This window comes from Dendrobium catenatum, unplaced genomic scaffold (genome assembly GCF_001605985.2).
Source record: "Dendrobium catenatum unplaced genomic scaffold, ASM160598v2 fragScaff_scaffold_365, whole genome shotgun sequence".
NCBI lineage: Eukaryota > Viridiplantae > Streptophyta > Magnoliopsida > Asparagales > Orchidaceae > Dendrobium > Dendrobium catenatum.
Genome location: NW_021318827.1, coordinates 157,148 through 178,193, shown reverse-complemented (window position 1 = coordinate 178,193; position 21,046 = coordinate 157,148). Strand labels below are relative to the sequence as shown.

The following is a 21,046-nucleotide window of genomic DNA, read 5'->3' as shown; positions in this document are numbered from 1 at the left end:
GAAATGTTTTGGAGGAATAAAAAAATAAAGAATATGAAGAGTCCTGAATAAACGATTTAGATTTAATTTATAAGTTTATAAATGAATGGTTAGGATTTCAGAAATCCCCAGCTACACTTATTATTATATAATATATAATAGTATAGATATGCGCACATGTTTGAATATACAAATATAATATTCTAATAAACTAGCAAACAAACTTTATTTAAACTAAACGCTAATTATTTAAACCACTCCTCACAGGCCACAGCCGCCTTCAGCTCGCAATGGATTCATCTTCTCAATGGCTTCTTCTCTTTGTGTCCCTCCAGCTTCTCTCGGGACCGCTGGCAGCCGTGGTGGCCGGAGGCGGCGATGGTTCGGAGGAATTCCTCGAGCGAGCTAGGGAGTCGGAATTTTTTGAGTGGATGGTTGGGATTAGGAGGAGGATACACGAGAAGCCGGAACTCGGGTACGAGGAATTCGAGACCAGTGAGCTCGTTCGAAGCGAGCTGGATCGGATGGGAATTTCTTACAAGCACCCAGTCGCCGTCACCGGCGTGGTCGGTTTCGTCGGCACGGGAAAGCCGCCGTTCGTAGCGTTGCGAGCCGACATGGATGCCCTCGCGATGCAGGTTAGGGTTTTATTCTGGATGTTCGGAAGCGTGGATTATCCGATGTTCTTTTTATTTGAAAACATGGAACAGTTTTTACTTTTAATAAAGGTTAGAGAGCTTATATCTCACTTTTGGTCTGATCTCGCTACGCAGCGTTTTAATCTTGCCCTGAATTGGTGTATTTGGCACTTTGTCTTGGATGTGTTCATTACGTAATCATGTTCATGATGCCTTTGTGGAAACTTTAGTGTCGATGATTTCTGTTCGTTTGTTCTAAGATAGAATTTTTTATGCTGTATAGGAGAGTGTGGAATGGGAGCACAAGAGTAAAGTTCCTGGAAAGATGCACGCATGTGGCCATGATGCTCATGTTGCGATGCTTTTGGGAGCTGCTAAGATCCTTCAAGAGCATAAGAATGAACTCAAGGTCTTTTATTGCTAAATGCTTTTAGATTTTCTTTATGATTTATTAATATTTTTTTGGAATTGTTAATTACAAATTTCACTAGAGATTAGCTTTTTTGGGTGCTTTTATAGAGTGTAATTTCAAGGCTACTTCTTTGGGATTTTTTTTGGTTTTTGGCAATTACCTAACAATCATGTGCTGATGTACCTGACCCTAAACAAAATTTGAAAGTTCGTAGATGCAATTCAAGGTTGGTCTCACAGAATTGCTAAGATAGTATAATACCCTGCAATTCTCTTTGTTTTGTTCAGTATTTTTTTTTAAATGGTTGTGAAAGGTGCTTTGTCAAGTCATTATTGAAAAATTGAAATCAATTGGTTTCATTGAAAGTATCTGATTTTTATTACTTGACATGATTGCGTATGTCCGTGGTTTGCAGCTATCTTTAGTGATCCTTGTTGTATGTTTTAATTATGCATTTTTATTTTTAGTACATGGTGCCTATCATACATGGATGGATCATTACTTGTAACCGTAGGTTTATTTATTTTTTGTTTATTTGTTTATCAACTTTTAAAGGAATACCCCCACATAATTGGGATAAGGAAAACGATGATGGTTTCCCTTTAAAAGATGAGCCTAGAACCAACAATTTGATCATTGTGGCTTGAAGTCATGATGTAGAATCATGAAAACAACAACTTTGCAAGGTAGGGATAAGGTTGCATACACCAACTTTGGAGGCTTGGAAGTGAAGAAAACCTCCAACTTATACCCTTATCTTCTTCTTGCTCCTTTTGACTTGAATGCATTTTACAACTCGTGATCATCATATGTGGCTTGATTATTTGTGATGGGCACTATGAATCTTTTTCCTTCTCACTTTTGTGTGTAAAATGAGGTTTTAACGATAGTTCAATTGTTTTACAATTGATAAATCTTAATGGTTGTTTTGTCTGATTACTTACTATAAAGGAATCCATAGGTGAAGAAGTGGTGAATGATAGGAGTTCTAAAGCTCAAAGGACACTGTCCTTTTGAAATAATTAGGATTTATGAAATTTAGTGGTACCTATAGGCTTTGATTTTATATATATATATTTTAATTGACACCTCATACTTTTGGCAAATCCGAGTAATGTGCCATTTACCCCATTGCTTATATATATTGTGTTATGTTTCGGGTCAACTTGACCCAACATGAACAAAGCTGAAGTAACTTTGGGTGGTGAAAGTGGACAACGCTCAAAACACCACCATGGCATAGGATATTGTTGATTTGATTGTGATGCTTAGTGAAGCCAAGTTAGAGAAGATAATTTTATGAATGATGGATATTTTTCCTTAGTCTTAGGAATGCTACAATATATACTTATGCACCTTTTTATTAAATGTTTCCACCTTCATTTATTCAGCTTATTTAGACATTTTTTTTATTGGCATGGGGTCATAGTGGTCGCTATAACCTCCTTGTAATGAATGAAGAGTGGAAGAGAAACATTTGAGAATTGATGATCGCTAAGAGCAAAAGAGATGAGCTTAGTGGAGAATCAACAACCAACAAGAGTGGAGAGGAAGCAAGTGACGTAGATCAACAATTGACAAATGAGGAGAGGAGATGAGCCCAAAGGAGAGGAGATGAAGAGGATGCAAATGTTGAGGTCCTACAACTTATCCAAGGTGAAGCTATTGGAGTATTGGGGTTATTTAATTTTTGTTATAGAAAAGTTGGATTCAATTCGGTGCGGGTTTTTGTTGAATTATTATATGGGGTCATAAGTTAACCCCATACTCCTATCACCGGATCGAAATCATAGAATAAATGAATAAGAAGAATTCCACATATACAATAAGAATTTTTTTTCATGTAATCGCCTGTCTTACATACTTTAGAAATGCATTCATGCAAAGATAAAAAGGAATAGCAAATTATTAATTATAAACTAATGATGCGGACTATGTATGATGTTCCTAATAAAATATCAAAATGACCGTGATCTTTTGATGACAAAATAACTCAAATATTTATGGAAAAAATACAATTTAGAATATATGAATGTGGCATTATTTCTCACCCTTAAGCACTATACTTTAGGGAGTGACCCACGGTAAACATAATTCTCTATCAACTATGGCCATTGAATGTGGATGATACTTTCATTGAACTAGAGATTGATGTATTCTTTAAAGAATATTTGTGAACCGGGTTCATATTAAAGTAGGAGTGTAAGAATCTATGCCTTGCTTGTGTTGATGTTCCTAAGAATGTATTTAAATCCATTGAGATCATTGCTTTCTCTTTTTTCTTTTTTTATTTCCACCTCAAGATGAGAAGGCCTAGGCTATCTTTCATGTTTTAAGTTGCATACATAATGGATAAAAGGTTGTACACTATTATTTCTATGAATGGTAATTTATTGTCCAAAGAATAGCAGTTTTTTCATTGAATTGTCACACAATAGAAAATGTTGACAATTTGACTTAAATTTGAGTTTGATTGGGTTTGTGTTTGGTCTGGCTTGGTTTGATTCAATTTTTTGCAGGTTGCATATTGTTCGGTAGAATAGGAGTTGTATATTTTTAATATTTGAAGGATTGTTACCAGCTTATTAGGAGATTAGATGAAGGCCTGTTAATAGTTTGAATGGGGTTTATTATGTGGAGAGTAGGTGGGGTTTAGTTGAGGGTTGTTGGAAGAGAGAGAGGATGGGATGAGGGCAAATAAAGGCTTATTGCTGACACTTTACGTTTATGATGGATAGTTTTTAAAGTAAACAATAATTTCAAATTTCTCATATAATATTTCACTTTTCTGTTCAGAATTAGGGAAATCAATGGTTAGGGAAAAAGTGATGTAGTTTTGGGTAAAACAGAAAAAGGAAATAGTTAATGAAACATGATTTTAAAGTGATGAAATGATCCCAAATCATAGATTTGATGCTAATTTGATGCAATAAATCTTTGAAAGAAAAATATGAAAAATATGAAAAAAAATGGAAAAAATGAAAATATTAAGAAATTAATAAGCAGTACTCACGATTGAACTGAATCATCTCTTTCTAAAGAGTATCAGGTCTGACATTTGATTAGGAATTAAAATCACATAATAAAATAAAATAAGTAGCTTCAGATCGAATATAAGAATTTTATCATAAATTGCCTTACATACTTTAGAATATAATTAGAGATGCAAAAGAAATAATAATTTTCTAAAAAATTGCTAAAAACTATTAATAAACTAATTACATGAACTAAAATATTTGTATTAAAAATTCTGCAATGAGCATGAGGTTCGTAAGAGTTAAAATAAAACTAATATTTATGACAAAATAAAATTTGGATTTTTTTTTCTGCATTAGTGTCCCTTCCATTAAGAGTATACATTCTTTTTTTATACACTAAAAATGACTCTTAGTTTTTCCCTTTTTTAAAAAAAAAAAAATCAATCTAGGATGTTTCATGATTATAACTCAGGAAGTTATATGTTCGAAGTTTAGAAGTGCATCATTATGATCGATTTTGATATTTTTCTTTTTGCAAATTTTTGTTTTAATTTAAAACTTGCATTTTATTGTTAATTTTGTAGCGTTCCTGGTATAACTTTTAATTGGTGCAACACCTCATTTCCTTATGCTCTTGTTTTCATGATTGAAATTCGAAAATTCAAAAATTTAAACTAATTTATCTCATGGCATACCAAGCTCTTGTTTTGGGTTCCATTTGTTTTTGGCTTTACCAATCGCATAAAATCAACTCTTAATTGATTCCTCTCTCTCTCTCTCTCTCTCTCTCTCTCTCTGTAAACATACTACTACAGTATGCTGCTGATACTGCGCGATTGCTGCAATTATAAAAGTGACTTGTAATTATTCCAATATGAAATTTTAATCAATTGTTTAACTCTTATTATTTTAAATCTTAAACATTCTAATTTATTCTCCTAATATATAATTCTATTATAAATCCTTAAATGAAATCTTCACCTTTGAGTTAAAGATTTAAATCTAGATCCTACAAATTTGTATCTTATATACACAAACGCATACAGCCAACTGCATAAATTAAGCACTTTTGGTTTAGGTGTTCCTCTAATGATATTTACATCTATCTAATGTTTGTGCTTCTCTCTCTTCTCGGTTGACATTGCTTCCAGCCCTTCCCAATTTCTTCCCCTGCTTATTTACCGCCTGCTTTGCTCTCGAAGCAGGAGCAAAAACATTGTGAAGAAAGGTAAATACAAAGATGAGCCTAGAGAGAGAGAGAAAACCAAAAATCAGATGATGAGAAATGAAAGTAGTGGCATTGGATCGAGCAGCGGTGTTATACACTTCCTCTCATATTTACTTGTTTTGTCTCATATTCAAGCCTTTTTTTTCCTTTAGTCTGATATTAATCATAAAAGGAGAGTACTTCAACTTCCCAACTGTATCGTATAGACATCATGCATAATAAGGCATATTTCATTACATTGCAAATCGTTCAATTTCTGATCTATGTTTTAAGATCTACATTAATGATAATAATGTTATTCTAAATAGCAACTTTATTATGACCATCAATATTTTATATAATTTATTGTTGTAAAGGATTTCAATGATTTGTAAGATGCTTGTCATCATTGTCTTATTCAAAATAATAATTTTATGCATTTTGAAATCATAATTATTTAAAACAATTCAGATGTTGCATGTCTTTTTTTTCTTTTTTCTTTTTTTCAGATGCGGCATGTCTGTTTCAATTGAACCTTACCATTTAGGGATTATGTGATTAATGTTTTTTCTAATATTAGTAAATGAGCATTTTGTAATCGTGTGATTAAACTATCTTTATAACATTTTACATAACAAAAGCTTGTGATTATATATAATATAAAAAATTTAAATAAAAGAGTAAAGATAAAATTTGAACATTCATTGTGAGTGCACTCTATATTAAAATGCTTATTTCACTAAATCTCATGTTCTTCACAAATATTTGATAGTAATGAACTTAGGATACTAAAGATTACTGTCTGCAAGTTTTGTTTAGTTTTTAAAGATGTAGTTTTTTTTTTTCTTATTTTGAATTCAAGTGTTATTTTCCTTTGATTTTGATGAACATTTTCTCCATATTCTTTTCCTCTATAAGGATGTTTTTTCATTAGATTTTCTAATTTATACAAGAACAATAACAATATCAAGCCTTTGTCCCACTACGTGGGGTCGGCTATATGAATCCTTTTTTGCCATTGTGTTTTGTTAAAAGTCAATTTCTCATTCAAATCTTATAAAGAAAGACCATTTCTAATATTTTCTAACCAAGTCTTTTTAGGTCTACCCCTACATTTCTTAACATAAGCCAAATCTGATACCTCAACTTTCCTAACCCGGTCATTAGAAGACCTTCGTTTAATGTGACCAAACCATCTAAGGTGACTCTTTCTAATCTTATCTTCCACTAGAGCCACTACAACCTTTTCACATATATGCTCATTTCATATCCTATCTCTAAGGGTAAAGCCTCTCATCCACCTAAGCATCATCATCTCTGCAACACTTAACTTAGTATTATGCTTCTCTTTTAATGGCCAACAATCGACACTATAAAACATTGTATGTCTCACCACCATCTTATAGAATTTTACCTTAAGTTTGAGGGGGACTTTTCTATCGCACAACAAGCCCGATGCATTCCTCCATTTCAACTATCCAACTTAAATTTTGTTGATAATATCCCCATTTATTTCTCCATTACTCTGAACAATAGATCTAATATATCTAAATTGTGTACTCTTATTAATGACTTGATTGCCCAAAGTCACAATCCCCTCATTAGGTCTATTGTTACTAAAATTACACTCAATATATTTAGTTTAAGATCTACTCAAGTGAAAACCTTTAGACTCTAATGTTGACCTCCATTATTCAAGTTTATCTTTAACTTCCTCTCTAGTCTTATCAACAAGAAGAATATCATCAACAAAAAGCATACACCAAGGTACATCCTCTTACAAATGTCTAGTGAGAACATTCATGACTAAAGCAAAAAGATATGGACTTAAGGTTGATCCTTGATGTAATCCAACCAAAATAGGAAAGTACTTGGTCAAACTACCCGGTGTTTGAACACAAGTGATAACGCATTTATACATATCTTTAATGATTTGAATATAAGTGTTATTAACCGTTTTTTTTCAAGAACTCTTCATAACACTTCTCTTGGAACTTTATCATATGCTTTCTCTAAATAAATAAATATCATATGTAGATCCTCCTTATTCTCTCTATATTTCTCCATCAATCCTCTCAATAAATGTATGACTTCTATAGCAGACCTACTTGGCATGAATCCAAATTGATTTTGAGAAACATTAGTATCACGCCGCAACCTATGCTCCATTACTCACTCCCATAGTTTTAAAGTATAAGACATTAACTTAATTCCTCTATAATTCATACACTCCTATGCATCATCTTTATTCTTAAAAATAGAAATTAACACACTCATTCTCCATTGATCTGGCATCTTTTTAATATTCAAAATAATATTAAAAAATTTAGTAAGCCAAGAAATTCCGTCATCTCCTAAGTATTTCCACATCTCTATTGGAATATCATTAGGTCCAACAGCTTTTGGACACTTCATTTTATTTAAAGCCTCTCTAACTTTGGTTTTACTAATACGCCGATAAAAACACAAATTTTTATTTTCATTTAGAGTGCTAAAGTCATTAAAGCCAATCGTATTTTCACATTTTTCATTAAAAAGTTTAGCAAAATATCTCATCCACCTTTGTTGAATATCATCTTTTAAGAAAAATATTTTTTTATTTTCATCCTTAATACACTTCATATGAACTAAATCCTTACTACTCCTGTCTCTTTATTTGGCTAACTTATACATATATATCTTTCTCCCTTCTTAGTATTTAATATATTGTATATATCATTAAAAGCTAAGCTCTTTGCATCAAATAGCTTTCTTAGATTCATTACTAGTCTCTTTATAGTTTTCCCAAATATAAGAATTTTTACATCTAATCCAATTTTAATAAAAAAAATTTCTTATTTTTTGTCTTTTATTGCACATTTGAATTCCACCACTAACTATTTTTATTATTAAGAGTTTTTTCCTTCTAAACTCAAAACACATCTTTTGCAATATTCTTAATATTATTAGTCACTTTTTTTCACATAGCAATAGCATCCTCATGCACAGACAAAATCTTAAGATCTAAAATCTTACTCTAAAAAACTTTTGTTAATATTTTTTAAATGCTCCAATCTAATCTTAGAAAATTTTTTTACTTTATTTTTTTTATTTTCTACCCCTTTATCTTAAAGTCAAAAACTAATAATCGATGTTGGGTACATAAATTTTCACTCGGAATAACTTTACAATCTTTGCAATATAAACAATCTAATTTTTTTATTAGCTATTAAGAAATCATAAGCTAAAGAAAAATCTAATATGATCTTACCACCTTTATTTGTCGTTCCAAACCCATGGCCATCATGAATGCTTTTAAAATCATCTACCTCTCTACCTACATATCCATTTAAATCTCCTCCAATAAAAACTCTTTCTTCAAGAGGTATCTTTTGTCGCTAAAAGATTTTCTCATTTATAGCTAAAAACGTCATTTAGAAATTAGTAAGTTACATACTTGGGATGCATATTTCTATTTTCTCTCTCAATGTCTTGTAGTAATTTTTTTTTTCAATGCTATTTATTTTAATACACTTATAATTGGATTTACATTGAAGTTTGTTCCATAAATGTGATAAGGCAAGCAATTATAAAAGTAGCATTAACTTGCATCTTGAAGCAAATTAGCTATTAAATTATTTGGTATTTATTTTATTTTTTATCTTGCAGTTTTACTTTATTAAGAAAAATAGTTTAATGAACCCTTTAATTTTTTCCCGTATTATTTTGGTTCAAGCAATTAATCTACACATTTTATTCTCTTTTGAAAGATATCAGCAAAAGAGTAATAATTAATTTATATTTCAGTCATGTTCTTATTATTTTTTAAAATCCCAATGGCGTGTATTTGCTGTATATGAAATTAAATTATATTTATTAAAATTTAAGTAATAAAAGATTATGATTATTTATATTAGAAATAAATAAATATCAAAGTTTTAAAAGGCGAAATCAGGAATCGAGGCGTTTTTTCTAAGCGAGGCGAGGCGTAAGCCTCGAGGCGTAAGCTTCAAAACGATTAAAATAAATTAATTTAAAATTTTAAATAATGACAAAAAATAACAAAAATAACAATTATTTGTACTACCAATAATAAAATAACATGAATACAAAAAATATACATCTGCCGGGGGTCCAAGGGGCCGCTGCCCCAGTCCATCGAGCATGGTACCTCTCAGTAACCGCGAGCCATGTCCGCTCAGTACCGAGACATGTACGCGCTCAAGTACCGAGCATACACGTAATTTAAATGTAATTAATATTAAATTAGCTCAATTATATTAAAATTTAATTAATAATTATAATACTAAATTATTCAGTTAAGTTTAAAATAGATAATTAATTCATGGCACTAATTATATATTAATTAATTTAATAATTTGTTTAATTATTAATATTTTAACTTATATTAACCAAGTTAATCAATAAATAACTTAGTTGTGTCTACGGTTTTGCCTTTCATCTTCTTTTTCGTCCTTGCTGTCGGCTTCGTTCTTCATAGGAGGTGTAGAGATTGCACGCGTCGCTTCTTTAGTCCTTCGTGGCTGTTCGACTCCTTGCTCGCTTCGACCGACTTATCCCTTCCTGTCGGATTCGTAAGCTTACAACATTTGAATGGAAGAAACAACCGGGAGCTCGCTGACTGTGGAAGGTAACTTTCTCCTTTCGAGGCGCTGCCTCGATGCCTCGACGCCTCACGCGGTGAGGCGTACGCCTCAGTGGGAAAAAGGCGTAAGCCTCGCCTGAGCGTTCGAGGCTTAAGTCTCAGTTCCGCCGACCCAGCCTCGATTCTAAAAGAAATCGATGATAAATATATAGAGAGTTAAAGAAATAATAATATATGCCATATAAAAATAGAATTTATATGCTTATTAAAGCCAACTTCAAATTTCTTTTAGAATTAATAAAATTAATTAATTCTTTAAAATTTTTAAATATTATAATACTTATTAATCTGCTTTTTTATCATGCCTATTCATTTTTCAAAATTTATGTTGATGCTAGTGCGCGTGTGCGCGCTCACACACACAATATAATATATATATATATTATATATATATATATATATTATATATATATATATATATAATATATATATATATATATATATATATATATATATATATGCATTTTTATATGCATGTATGTATAAATATAATTATATCTGAGATGTAATGGGCATGCAACAATATAACATTCTTTCTTTATCTCTGTCTCAACTTTATATGTTTGTTGTTAATGCTGGAGCTTGTTGGGACATTTATAGTCCTTTGTTGATGTTTGACTTCCATGGTGTGATCATTTTGATTTATCTTCCCTATTCGCATAATCACATTATGTTGGATATATTTATACATGTTATTTCTATGATTGTGTTGAAGTATTATAATATTTAAGAATATTTTCCCAATTTGGTTTATGCATTAATATGGCGTTGTTTGGCGTGGTTACAAAGGTTTGGCCCACTTTCACACCATGCCAACTTTGTTGTGGCCTTAGATCATATGTTTTTGCATGTGGCAAGGTAACATGCTAATGGGGATGACTATTTTGCAATAGTTGCCTTGATGCTCCAGGTGCGTTTTGACCCCATGAGCTCATGTGACATATTTGTGGCTTATTGTTGATTTGATGATAATAAACCTTATATTGTATTTTCTAATAATTTCCCAAGTGTTTTATTACATTTTATTATCTTATAGCAACTATAAGGATGAAGAGTATTTCAATAGGATTGCTTGGGCACTTGGAAGATGAGCCATAGGGTACATGACGAAGGCTAAATGAAAAATCAAGAGGTTCAAGGCTTTAATATAGTTTAGTGCAATTTCTTAATTATTCATGGTAAGTTAATTGAGTAGATGTACCAACATGTCTTAAAGATGAGTATTGCGACATAGGAAATAAAGCATAACAGAGAGAAACTCAAAAGGAGGAAAAACAGATTGCCGTTTCCGTGAAATGAACCTGTACATATACATTTACTGTATCAGCTATGTGTATACATAAGTGTAAGTGATGTACAAGTTGCTAGGATTAGATAAGTTTGTTCCGATCTAACTGTCACCATTTGAGTTGTGCTGAGAGTGACCGTTCCATTCGCCTGTTGTGGCAGAGGAGTGCTGAGTTGTTTTTATGCCTCGCAAACTGACTGTGGAGAAGCTTGAACTATTAGCTTGGATCTAAGAAGTTAAATCTTGGAGTGGAAAGTGGCTTAGTAAGAATGTCTGCTATTTGATCAATTGTACTGATGTTTTATTTGATTGAATGTGGTTCCTGATGAAGTGAAAGTCGACCTCGATATATTTTGTGTGAGCATGAATCACCGAGTTTTTGACGAGAGCAATGGCCATGGTGTTGTCACAATGAATGATGGTCGGTTGGGTTGAGCAATGTGAAAATCAGAGAGGAGACGCTTGAGCCAAATTACTTTGGTTGCTGCTACTGCTGGAGAGAGATATTCCTCTTCCATGGAAAAGCGAGCCACTGTTTGTTATTTCTTCACTATCCATGAGATAAGTGTGATGCCAAGGTATGCACAATAGCCCGATGTTGAGCGACACATGAGAGGATCATTGGCCTAGTCGGCGTCTGTGAATGCTGTAAGTTGGAGGTCAGATTTGGATATGGGGAGTTCAAAACCTGTTGTGCCTTGGAGGTACTGGGTAGGCACTTGAGAAGATGAAAATGTTGGGAAAGAGGGCAATGCATATGTGGGTATAGTGTGTTCACGGCAAAGGCAATATTTGGATGGATAATGGTTGTATACTGCAAGGACCCTTTGAGTTTTGTAGGTGGATGGATCGGAAGAGAGGATGTCGTTTAGTTAGGTGGTGGGAGGTTTTGTGTAGGATAGGTCAGAAATGGGATTGCATTTAGTTAGGCCAGTTTTTTGAATGATGTTGTGAATGCAAGATGATTGAGAAAGATGGAGTTGATTGTCTTGGGAAGTAATGTGGATGCCAAGGAAATTAGTAGGGAGGCCCAGGTGTTTGATGGAGAATTAGCTGTTGAGAGATGAAATGATATGTGGTAGTGATTGTGGGTCACTACCCGTCAAGAGAATATGGTCTACATGGATTAGAAGATATGCTTGAATTTGGTTTTGATTAAGAATGAATAGCGATGGATCGGATTTGCTATGATGGGTCTTAAACCATTGACGGGGAGCTTATTTGAGACCATAGAGAGATTTTTTAAGCAAGCATAAATGGTGAGAAAATTGAGAGTCCTCAAAACCTCTGGGTTGTTTCATGTAGATAATTTCATTGAGGGAGCTATGTAGAAAGGCGTTGTTGACATCAAGCTGATGTATCATCCATGAGTTGTTGATAGCAAGAGTGAGAAGTACTTGGATTTTAAGGAATTTTGCATCAGGGTTGAAGGTCTCTGTATAATTGAGGTCGTATTCTTGACGATGGCCTTGTGCAACAAGTTTGGCCTTGTATATGGCTATGGATCCATTAGCATGTTGTTTAGTTTTGAAGGTCCAATGGCAGCCAAGGATTAATGCTTTGGGTGGTGGAGGAACAAGGAGCCAAGTTCCTTGTTTTTGTAGGGCTATAAATTCACTTGCCATGGCAGATCGCCATGAAAATGTTGAGAGGCTTCGGCATAGGTTGTTGGGTCGGAAGGTGAATAAGATGGTTGATGATTGAGATTGAGAATTTGTTTGGGTTAGGGTGAACCGGTTTTAAAGTGGGTGAGCATGGGATGGGAGGGAAGTATTGTAGTGGAGGGGGGTAAGAGTGGGGAATTGTTCGTGGATGAAGTTTAAGGTGTTTTTTTTTTTTAGGGGGGGGGGGATAAAGCATAGAGTGTGAGAGTTATGTGGAGGGGGTGTAGATGAAGGATCGAGTAGGTGTTGATGAGTGGAGTTTGTAGACTGTTAATTAAGGAATGTAGGTAGTAGGAGATGAGGATTGGTGTGAGGACGGTCTGGTGTATTGATGGATTGGGTTGGCTGAATGGAATAGGGAAAGGTGGATTCATCGAATGTGACATGACGAGAGATGTATATACGACCTAAGATATGTTTGAGGTATTTGTAGCCTTTGTATGAAGTGGCATAGCCGATAAAGATGAATGGAGGAGATTTAAGTAAGAGTTTGTGACGGGCACTTAGTAGAAGTAAAGGAAAGCAAACACATCTGAAAACTCAGAGATGGGAGTATGTAGGGTTATGTTTGTAGAGCAGTTGATATGGAGATTTGTTGTAAATATTAGGAGAGGGCATGAGGTTGATGAGGTATACTACCACGAGTAATATGTCTAACCAAAGATTATAGGGAAGGTTTGCCGTGTGAAGTAAGGTACGGGTAGTTTCGAGAATGTTTTAGTGCTTACGTTCGGCTAGGCCATTCTTCTCAGGAGTATAAAGACAACTTATTTGGTGGTTAATGCCATGTAATTTAAGGTAGTTTTGAAACCTGTGATTTAGGAATTTGGTGCCTCCGCCATTGCGAATATGTTTGATGGTAAGAGAGTGTTGTTTTTCCACTGCTGAATGAAAGTTTGTAAATATAGAAAACACATCAGATTTGTGCATAAGAGGAAAAACCCAAGTAAAGCGGGTAAAATCTTACACAAATAAGATATAATATTTGAAACCTTGATTGGAAGAAATTGGGGAGGGTCCCCATACATCCATATGTAGTAGTTCTAATGGTTTTTAGTCGTGGGTAGAAGATTTTGAGAAGTGAAGTTTATGGCCTTTAGAGGCCTTACATAAAGAGCAAGAAGTAGTCAAATTAGAAATAGCTAGATAATAGTATTGTTTGGAGATGGTGTTGAGGACTTGCTGATGTGGATGGCCAAGACAGTGAGGCCATCGAAGGGAGGAGGAAATAGTGGAGGACAAAGCTTGAGATCTTCTACTGTTGTTGGATGAGGCGGAGAGATGATAGAGTTTGTCATTACATGGTCCAGTGAGAATGGTTGTGTTGATCTGTGAGTTCTTTATTTGAAATCCATAGGTGTCAAAGATAATGGAGAGATTGTTATCTTTGGTGAGGGAAGAAAGTGAAAGAAGATTGTGGGAGATGGAATAAATTTGAAAGAGAGATCTTACGGGTCGATGTGAAAAGGAGTCCGTGATCGGAGTGAGCTATTGGAATGGTTATGCCATCGCCGATGGACACACTATCCAGACAACTATACTCCGTCGACTGCAGAAGGTATCGAGGTTATTAATAAGGTGGGAAGAGGCCCTAGAGCCGAGAATCTAGTTGATGGTTGGCTGTGAATTGGAGGCAAGTAGTGTTGTTGACGAGGTTGGATATTGGGAGTTGAACTTGTGCCTGCAGAGGTTGGTTGTGTGTCCCCTCTTTTTCCGCAGATTTGACATGTATTAGCGCCGAATGGAGTAGCAATTGAGTGTGATTGAGGGGGAGTTGATCTAGAGTCGGTCTGAGTGACGGGATGTCGTGATTGGAGTAAGATGTGAAGTGCCCACCTTCGCGACCTCGTCCTCTCATTGTGTAAAGGGTTGTGTTGAAGTTGGGAGTTGATGAGTCTTTAGCAGATTCGGTAGATAGGTTAATTTATTCACTTAAGAGTAGGGAGTAGAGGTCTTCAAGTTCAATGGGGGTTAGTTTGGTTCGGATAGAGGTTTTGAAGGCCTGATATTGTGGAGAAAGTTCGTTGAGCGTGTAAAGAAGGATATCCTTGCTGTCAATGGAGCAACTAGCAGCTGCAATGTTGTCAGCAAGTGTTTTGACATTGGTGAGATATTGGAGCATAGTAAGTTGTCCCATGGAAATATAATGTAGCTCATTCTTGAGTTGTATTACTCTTGACCGGTTTGTGGCTTGAAGTCTGCATTCATGGGTGCTCCAAATATCAGTACATGTGTCCAGATGCAGGACGTAGGGGAGAATGCCGACAGTGATGGAGGAGCATATAGCAGCTGCGAGGTTCTGGTCTACCAATGTCCAGCGGTTGTAGGCAACATTTAGTTGAGAGATGCCATATTGGACTCGAGGAGGAGGCCAGGAGGTGCGGCGATGGATTTGTCGAAGAAACTGGCATAACTATTTGCTCTAAACATCTTAAAGATTTGGGACCTCCAAGTGGAGGATTTGTCGTTGGACAACTGAATGGGAACGATGGTTTTTATGTTAGAGATGAGAAACTTTAAGGAAGAGGGGATGGTGACGTCATCTACGATGGGCTCTATGGGGGCGCCCTCGGTATGGGAGGAGAATGAGGAGGCCATTTATGTATTTATGGGGCTGTGAGTCAAAAGCTCTGATATCATGTAAGAATTGCGGTACAAGAAATAAGGCATAACAAAGAGAAACTCAAAAGGAGGAAAAGCAGATTGTCATTTCTGTTAAATGAACCTGTACACATACATTTACTGTAGCAGATATGTGTATATATACGTGTAACTGATTTACAGGCGTAAGGCTAGGATTAGATAAGTTTTGTTGTGATCTAATGGTCAACGTTTGAGATGTGCTGAGAGTGGTCGTTCCATTCGAATGCTGTTGCAGAGGAAAAGTGCTGAGTTGTTTTTAATGAGAAAATCATTACTAAAATGGAATAGTTTTTTATTTATATTTATTCACAGCATATTATGAAAATTATTTCATAATTTTTGTAGTTTTTTTAGTTGAATTTTCATTTACTTAGATTTATTTTCTATTTGTTGGTATGATAAAATAATTTTAAATATTATATTATTTTGTGAGCATGTGCTTAATTTGCTGAGCATATGATCATTGATCTGTCATGTTTGTAAGAAAATTTATTTGATTCCAAATTGCTATCATAATCTCTAAATTTGCTAACTTGAGCTTTATGCGTTACTTATTCCATTAGTTGCTTAATTAAGTAAAAGAAACTTCTAAGATTACTAATATTTCTTAATCATGTATTTTCATGATACCGAATTTATTTAGTTTTATTTATATTATATCATCAAATTTGCCAGAACATGTTAATTATGGTTAATTAGGTTTTAAATATATTATATCGTGCTTTATAAATTTGAGATTAATTTTCTTTATATTGAATTCATCAAGTTCTTTACATACATTTTTATGTATGATATATTATCACTTATGTCTATATTAATATAATTATATTTAAAAGAAAAGATTGTGTATTTTCCTAATTTTGGCCCAGGACATGCCAAAACTTTTGTCATTGTAGTGGCTATGACATGCCCTTTCTAGGGTCCGGTTGTGACCTTGGCCATATAATGATTGGTTGAGTAATTGTTCGAGAGGGTTTGACTGCTCATGTTTTGGATCTTTAGGGAAGGGATTTTGAGAAATTTTCTTATGCTTTTTTAATATTATTTTAAGGAGAAATGGAGAATCTAAGGCTATAAATACCACAATATATTGAGTAGAAAACATTTAGTTCGGTGAGAATCAAAAAGTTTCTTCGTAAATCAATTTTAGAGGTTTTGTAAAGACAGAAGCGTTCATCTCAACAAATCCAAATTGTTTGAGGTCTCCACTTTGATACTTTAATCTCATAGTTTGTTTAAAGTTTGCGCTTTGTATTGTATATCTTTCTATTGTTAAACAAAGTTTTGAGTTATAATTTTAGCTTTAACTTTGCACATTAATCTTGTGATCATCATATTTGGATTTATACACGAGTTTGGTGTATAATTTTAATGCTTTGAACCATGAGGTTGAGTATTTCATCTATAGTATGCTCAATCATTGTTTATTCACTCGCCTTTTTATATAATATACACTTTAGTTAACTTCAGTGTTGAACTTGAAGGATTAACTCATTTGATTTTTACTTTGTAAATTTTAGTATATCATTGAAACTTATACACTCATTTCTATTGGATTATCACATTGTGTGGGACTTATCTATTTTCTACATTTGCTTGTTTACTTAATTTGCATCTAATTATTAAATTATTTGTTTTGTGGAGAAAAAGATTCATGTAGCCGACCCCACAGTGAGATAAAGGTTTATTATTATTTTTGTTAATTTATTTGATTTTTAATGCTTTATTAGTAAAGATTTGAATTAATAGGATTTCAAAAGAAGAATAAAGTGCCGCATTGTAGACACTACTCACCTTCTTTTTGGTGTGCCCTTGACCATTTTTATTTTTATTTTATTTTATTATTTATTTATATTTTTTTAGTGTGCCCTTGACCGATAGTTTGGGCAACTTCTTCAAATAGGACTTAAGATATTAAACTTATTTTGGTACTTTGATTTTATCTAGGTATGCATCTTAATCTTAGTTTTCTATTTTTTTTTTTTTTACCTTTGAATATTTCAGAACCTATCGTCTATATATATTATGTGGCAAAATCCATATGGTTCACGAGGGGAACAGCCAAAGGTCAAAATGGATTGTTGTCTAGAATTGGAAGATGAAGTAAATCTGTCTTTGAAGCTTCATCCTTAACGTCGCGTTTTTCTTTCCCCACCATTTTGGTTTATTCTGAATTGCTAAATGAAGATGCGTGAAGCAACTTTTGAAACACTGAAGAGAATGATATCACTATGAATAACAATGTATTGAATACTTTCATTTTTTTCATGTAGAAATATTAAGTTATGTTAACAGATAGTACTTGGAGTTTATGCAGCGCAATTTGATATTGTCTCATCATTCTAACTTAGAATGTACGTAGTAAAGATTCTTTTAGCCTAAATATTCCATGAACTTGGTGATGAATATGGTCCACTACATGCACACATAGACTGCAACAAAGACTCAGATTTCTTAGTTTAACAACTTATTTTGGTTTAGATGCACACATACTTTCATAGCTTATTTTATACTCTATATTTTAACTATTTAATTTATAATTTACAAGGAAAACAAGCTTTTTTCTTGTCTTAGTTGAAACATTTCATTTTCTTATAAAGTGAACTAAACCTGGAAAGTGATTTTGGAAACTTCTGTTCTTTAATATTTTTAATGCCAATCTTCAAAATATAATTTTTATCTATAAATTTTTAATTATCATGCATTATTTTTTAAGATTTTTTTTTTCCAATTATCGTGCATTATTTTATAAGAAATTTTTTCTTTGTCAAGTTTTCACGTCTTAATTCATAATATTAGTCTTACATCTGCTTGCCTTTATGCATTTCATTTGATTTTGCTGCTCAATTTCTTTGTGCTTCATTCGCATTATAAGCTGTTTATTTCCTGCTATCATGATTGCCATAGGGAACAGTTGTGCTTCTTTTCCAGCCAGCTGAGGAAGGTGGTGGCGGCGCAAAGAAAATGATTGAAGCTGGGGCTGTGGATAACGTTGAAGCTATATTTGGTTTCCATGTTACTACTAATACACCAATTGGAATAGTGGAATCCCGCCCTGGGCCTGTTATGGCTGGGAGTGGGTTCTTTGAGGCAGTAATAAGTGGAAAGGGAGGCCATGCAGCCATTCCCCAACATACAATAGATCCAATAGTAGCTGCTTCTAATGTCATTGTTAGCTTGCAGCATCTTGTTTCACGTGAAGCTGATCCTTTGGATTCTCAGGTATTCATTTTTCATCTAGTCTTCATCATATTTTGCAATCTTTTCACAGTTACTTGTGTGATTTTATTGCCTAGGGTGCAGTAGGATCCTTTGTTATTTACCTTTCACACAGAGGAGAGATTATTCTGTGCGGACACCGGATGGGAGAACTGTCCGGTATCGCTTGGTATCGAGCGCGGTACACTTTTAGGGTGACATGGCATATTTTTATTGATCTCTGGACGACGTCCGAACTCCGCACATAATAATTTGTCCATACAGAGGGTTTTTGTACCATATTATATTGTGTCTTTGCAGCTTTGGAAACCTCTATTGTTGTGTATATCGTCTTATTGTTGAAATCAATATTCTACTGTCCTTTTATTTCTGTAGTGCAGCATCGTCTCATGGCAGATTGTTTCCTTAATAAATAGACATTCCGACATCATTTACAGTTTAGATTCCAATCTGAAAATCCAGTTGTCTTTTGAAATGTTAAACCAACATGACCTTTGCATCATATATCAGCATTCAGTACAAACATGACTGAAACTTAACCGTTTATGTGGATCTTTTTGTACAAATAGAGTTTAAAACTCTTCCATTACAGGTGGTGACTGTAGCGAAATTCCAGGGAGGAGGTGCTTTCAACGTCATCCCTGATTCTGTCACCATTGGTGGCACTTTCAGGGCCTTCTCCAAAGAGAGCTTTTTCCAGCTCAAGCAACGAATTGAAGAAGTATGTCTATTTTCAATTCCGTGTGACCTTCTGAACTTATCTTGATTCAGCCATCATCGTAAACAGGTGATAGTTGGACAAGCCTCGGTGCAGAGATGCAGCGCCGCGGTGAGCTTCCTCGAGAAAGAACGACCATTCTTCCCTGTCACAATCAACAATGATACCCTCCATGCTCACTTCATAAAAGTTGCCGGCGAAATAGTCGGGCCAGGTAATATTCGAGACCGACATCCAGTGATGGGCGCCGAGGATTTTGCCTTTTTCGCCGAGGTTGTGCCGAGTACATATTACTACTTTTTGGGAATGCAAAATGAGTCAGGTGAGCTCCTGAAGCCAGGTCACTCCCCATATTTCACTGTCAATGAGGATGTGTTGCCATATGGTGCTGCTCTGCATGCATCTTTGGCTCAGCAATTCCTATTACAAAGGGCTGACTCTGCATTGCAATCTCCATCAGAATCCCATAGTTCCTCTCATGATGAACTTTAGATTATTCTGATCTTTCAGCCACTTGTTTTGGTCCAAATGTTACGGGGTTTTAAATCAGTTCCTCAAGTATTCTGGAACTGAGAGGATCAAGCGGCTGTAAATTGATAACAATATGCGTATTCTGTAAGCACGACGATGAGAATGATAAATGTGGAACTGTTTCTTCAGTTATGTGAATTACTTGTGCCCGTTCAACGTGGGAAAGACTGAATTTATTTGGATTTTCATTCTGCTTTGGATTCGGGAATGACTGCATGCGAGTCTTTGGGCTCTCTACTTTTACAACATTAGTAGGAGAAATTATTAGGCCTCGTTTGTGACAGATTAATTTCATCTTTTTTGCTTCGAAATGGCACAATTGTTTTTTGGTTGCTGTTTGTATGCGACGCTTCTGTAGAAATGCTTTTTACAAAACGTCATTTTTCTACTATTTTGAGAAGTTTTTTGATATTTGCTTCTCTTGAAGTAACTTTCATTTACTCAACCAATATTTTTAAAATTATTTTTTACAAAAGATATCGGACAACCAAACGAAGCTTTAGTTGATTCGAACAATCTCCTTGCATGGCTCACCAAACTTTAATTTAATTGCCTTGATCAAGGGTGGATCTAGCATGGGGGCCTTGGGGGCACGGGCCCCCACTGACTGATCACTAATGCCTAGTTGAGGTTAGTTTTGATTTGCCAAAAAAAAAACTAATTATGGTAATCCTTACTTACCGAATCAAACCGCGCTTCGTGCTCACCGCCTAATTTATTTATTTTTCCCTTCATCTGTTCTGCATTTCATTCCAATTCTCAAAACCTACACTTCCTTTCGCCTATCTGCTGTCAATTTTTTTTGGCAGTCATGAAGAGTACCTTGCAGCCTCGCTTATTTCAGAAAGATATCTCGTCAAGCGGCTCAAATAGGACATGCGAACTACGAAACGTGGTCGAATGGGGGTTGCGGAAAAGAAAAAAACAAGCTAATTTAATATTTATATTTATTTTCATTGATTCATTTTGCTAAGCGGTTCGCCTCTATCTCTAGGGATTTCTTGTTTTCCTTTGCTTGCCATCTCTGCGCTACCGCAAGCCAAAAATTCCCTCAGGTTCTTGACTTTTTTTTTATTGTATATCATGCTCTTTCCACTCTTTCTGCTCCCTTGAGAATCCTAGGT

General features: G+C 34.5%; 1 protein-coding gene across 1 annotated transcript; it reads left to right on the top strand.

Annotated features, from left to right (window-relative positions):
- The first annotated feature begins 230 nt into the window (after positions 1–230).
- Positions 231–20,111, top strand: LOC110113882 (IAA-amino acid hydrolase ILR1-like 1). Its single transcript, XM_020846592.2, has 5 exons — positions 231–617; positions 901–1,026; positions 18,362–18,676; positions 19,266–19,394; positions 19,461–20,111. Exons 1-5 carry the CDS (start codon positions 270–272, stop codon positions 19,881–19,883), a joined length of 1,341 nt encoding a protein of 446 aa, XP_020702251.1. The 5' UTR covers positions 231–269; the 3' UTR covers positions 19,884–20,111.
- The last annotated feature ends 935 nt before the right edge of the window (positions 20,112–21,046 follow it).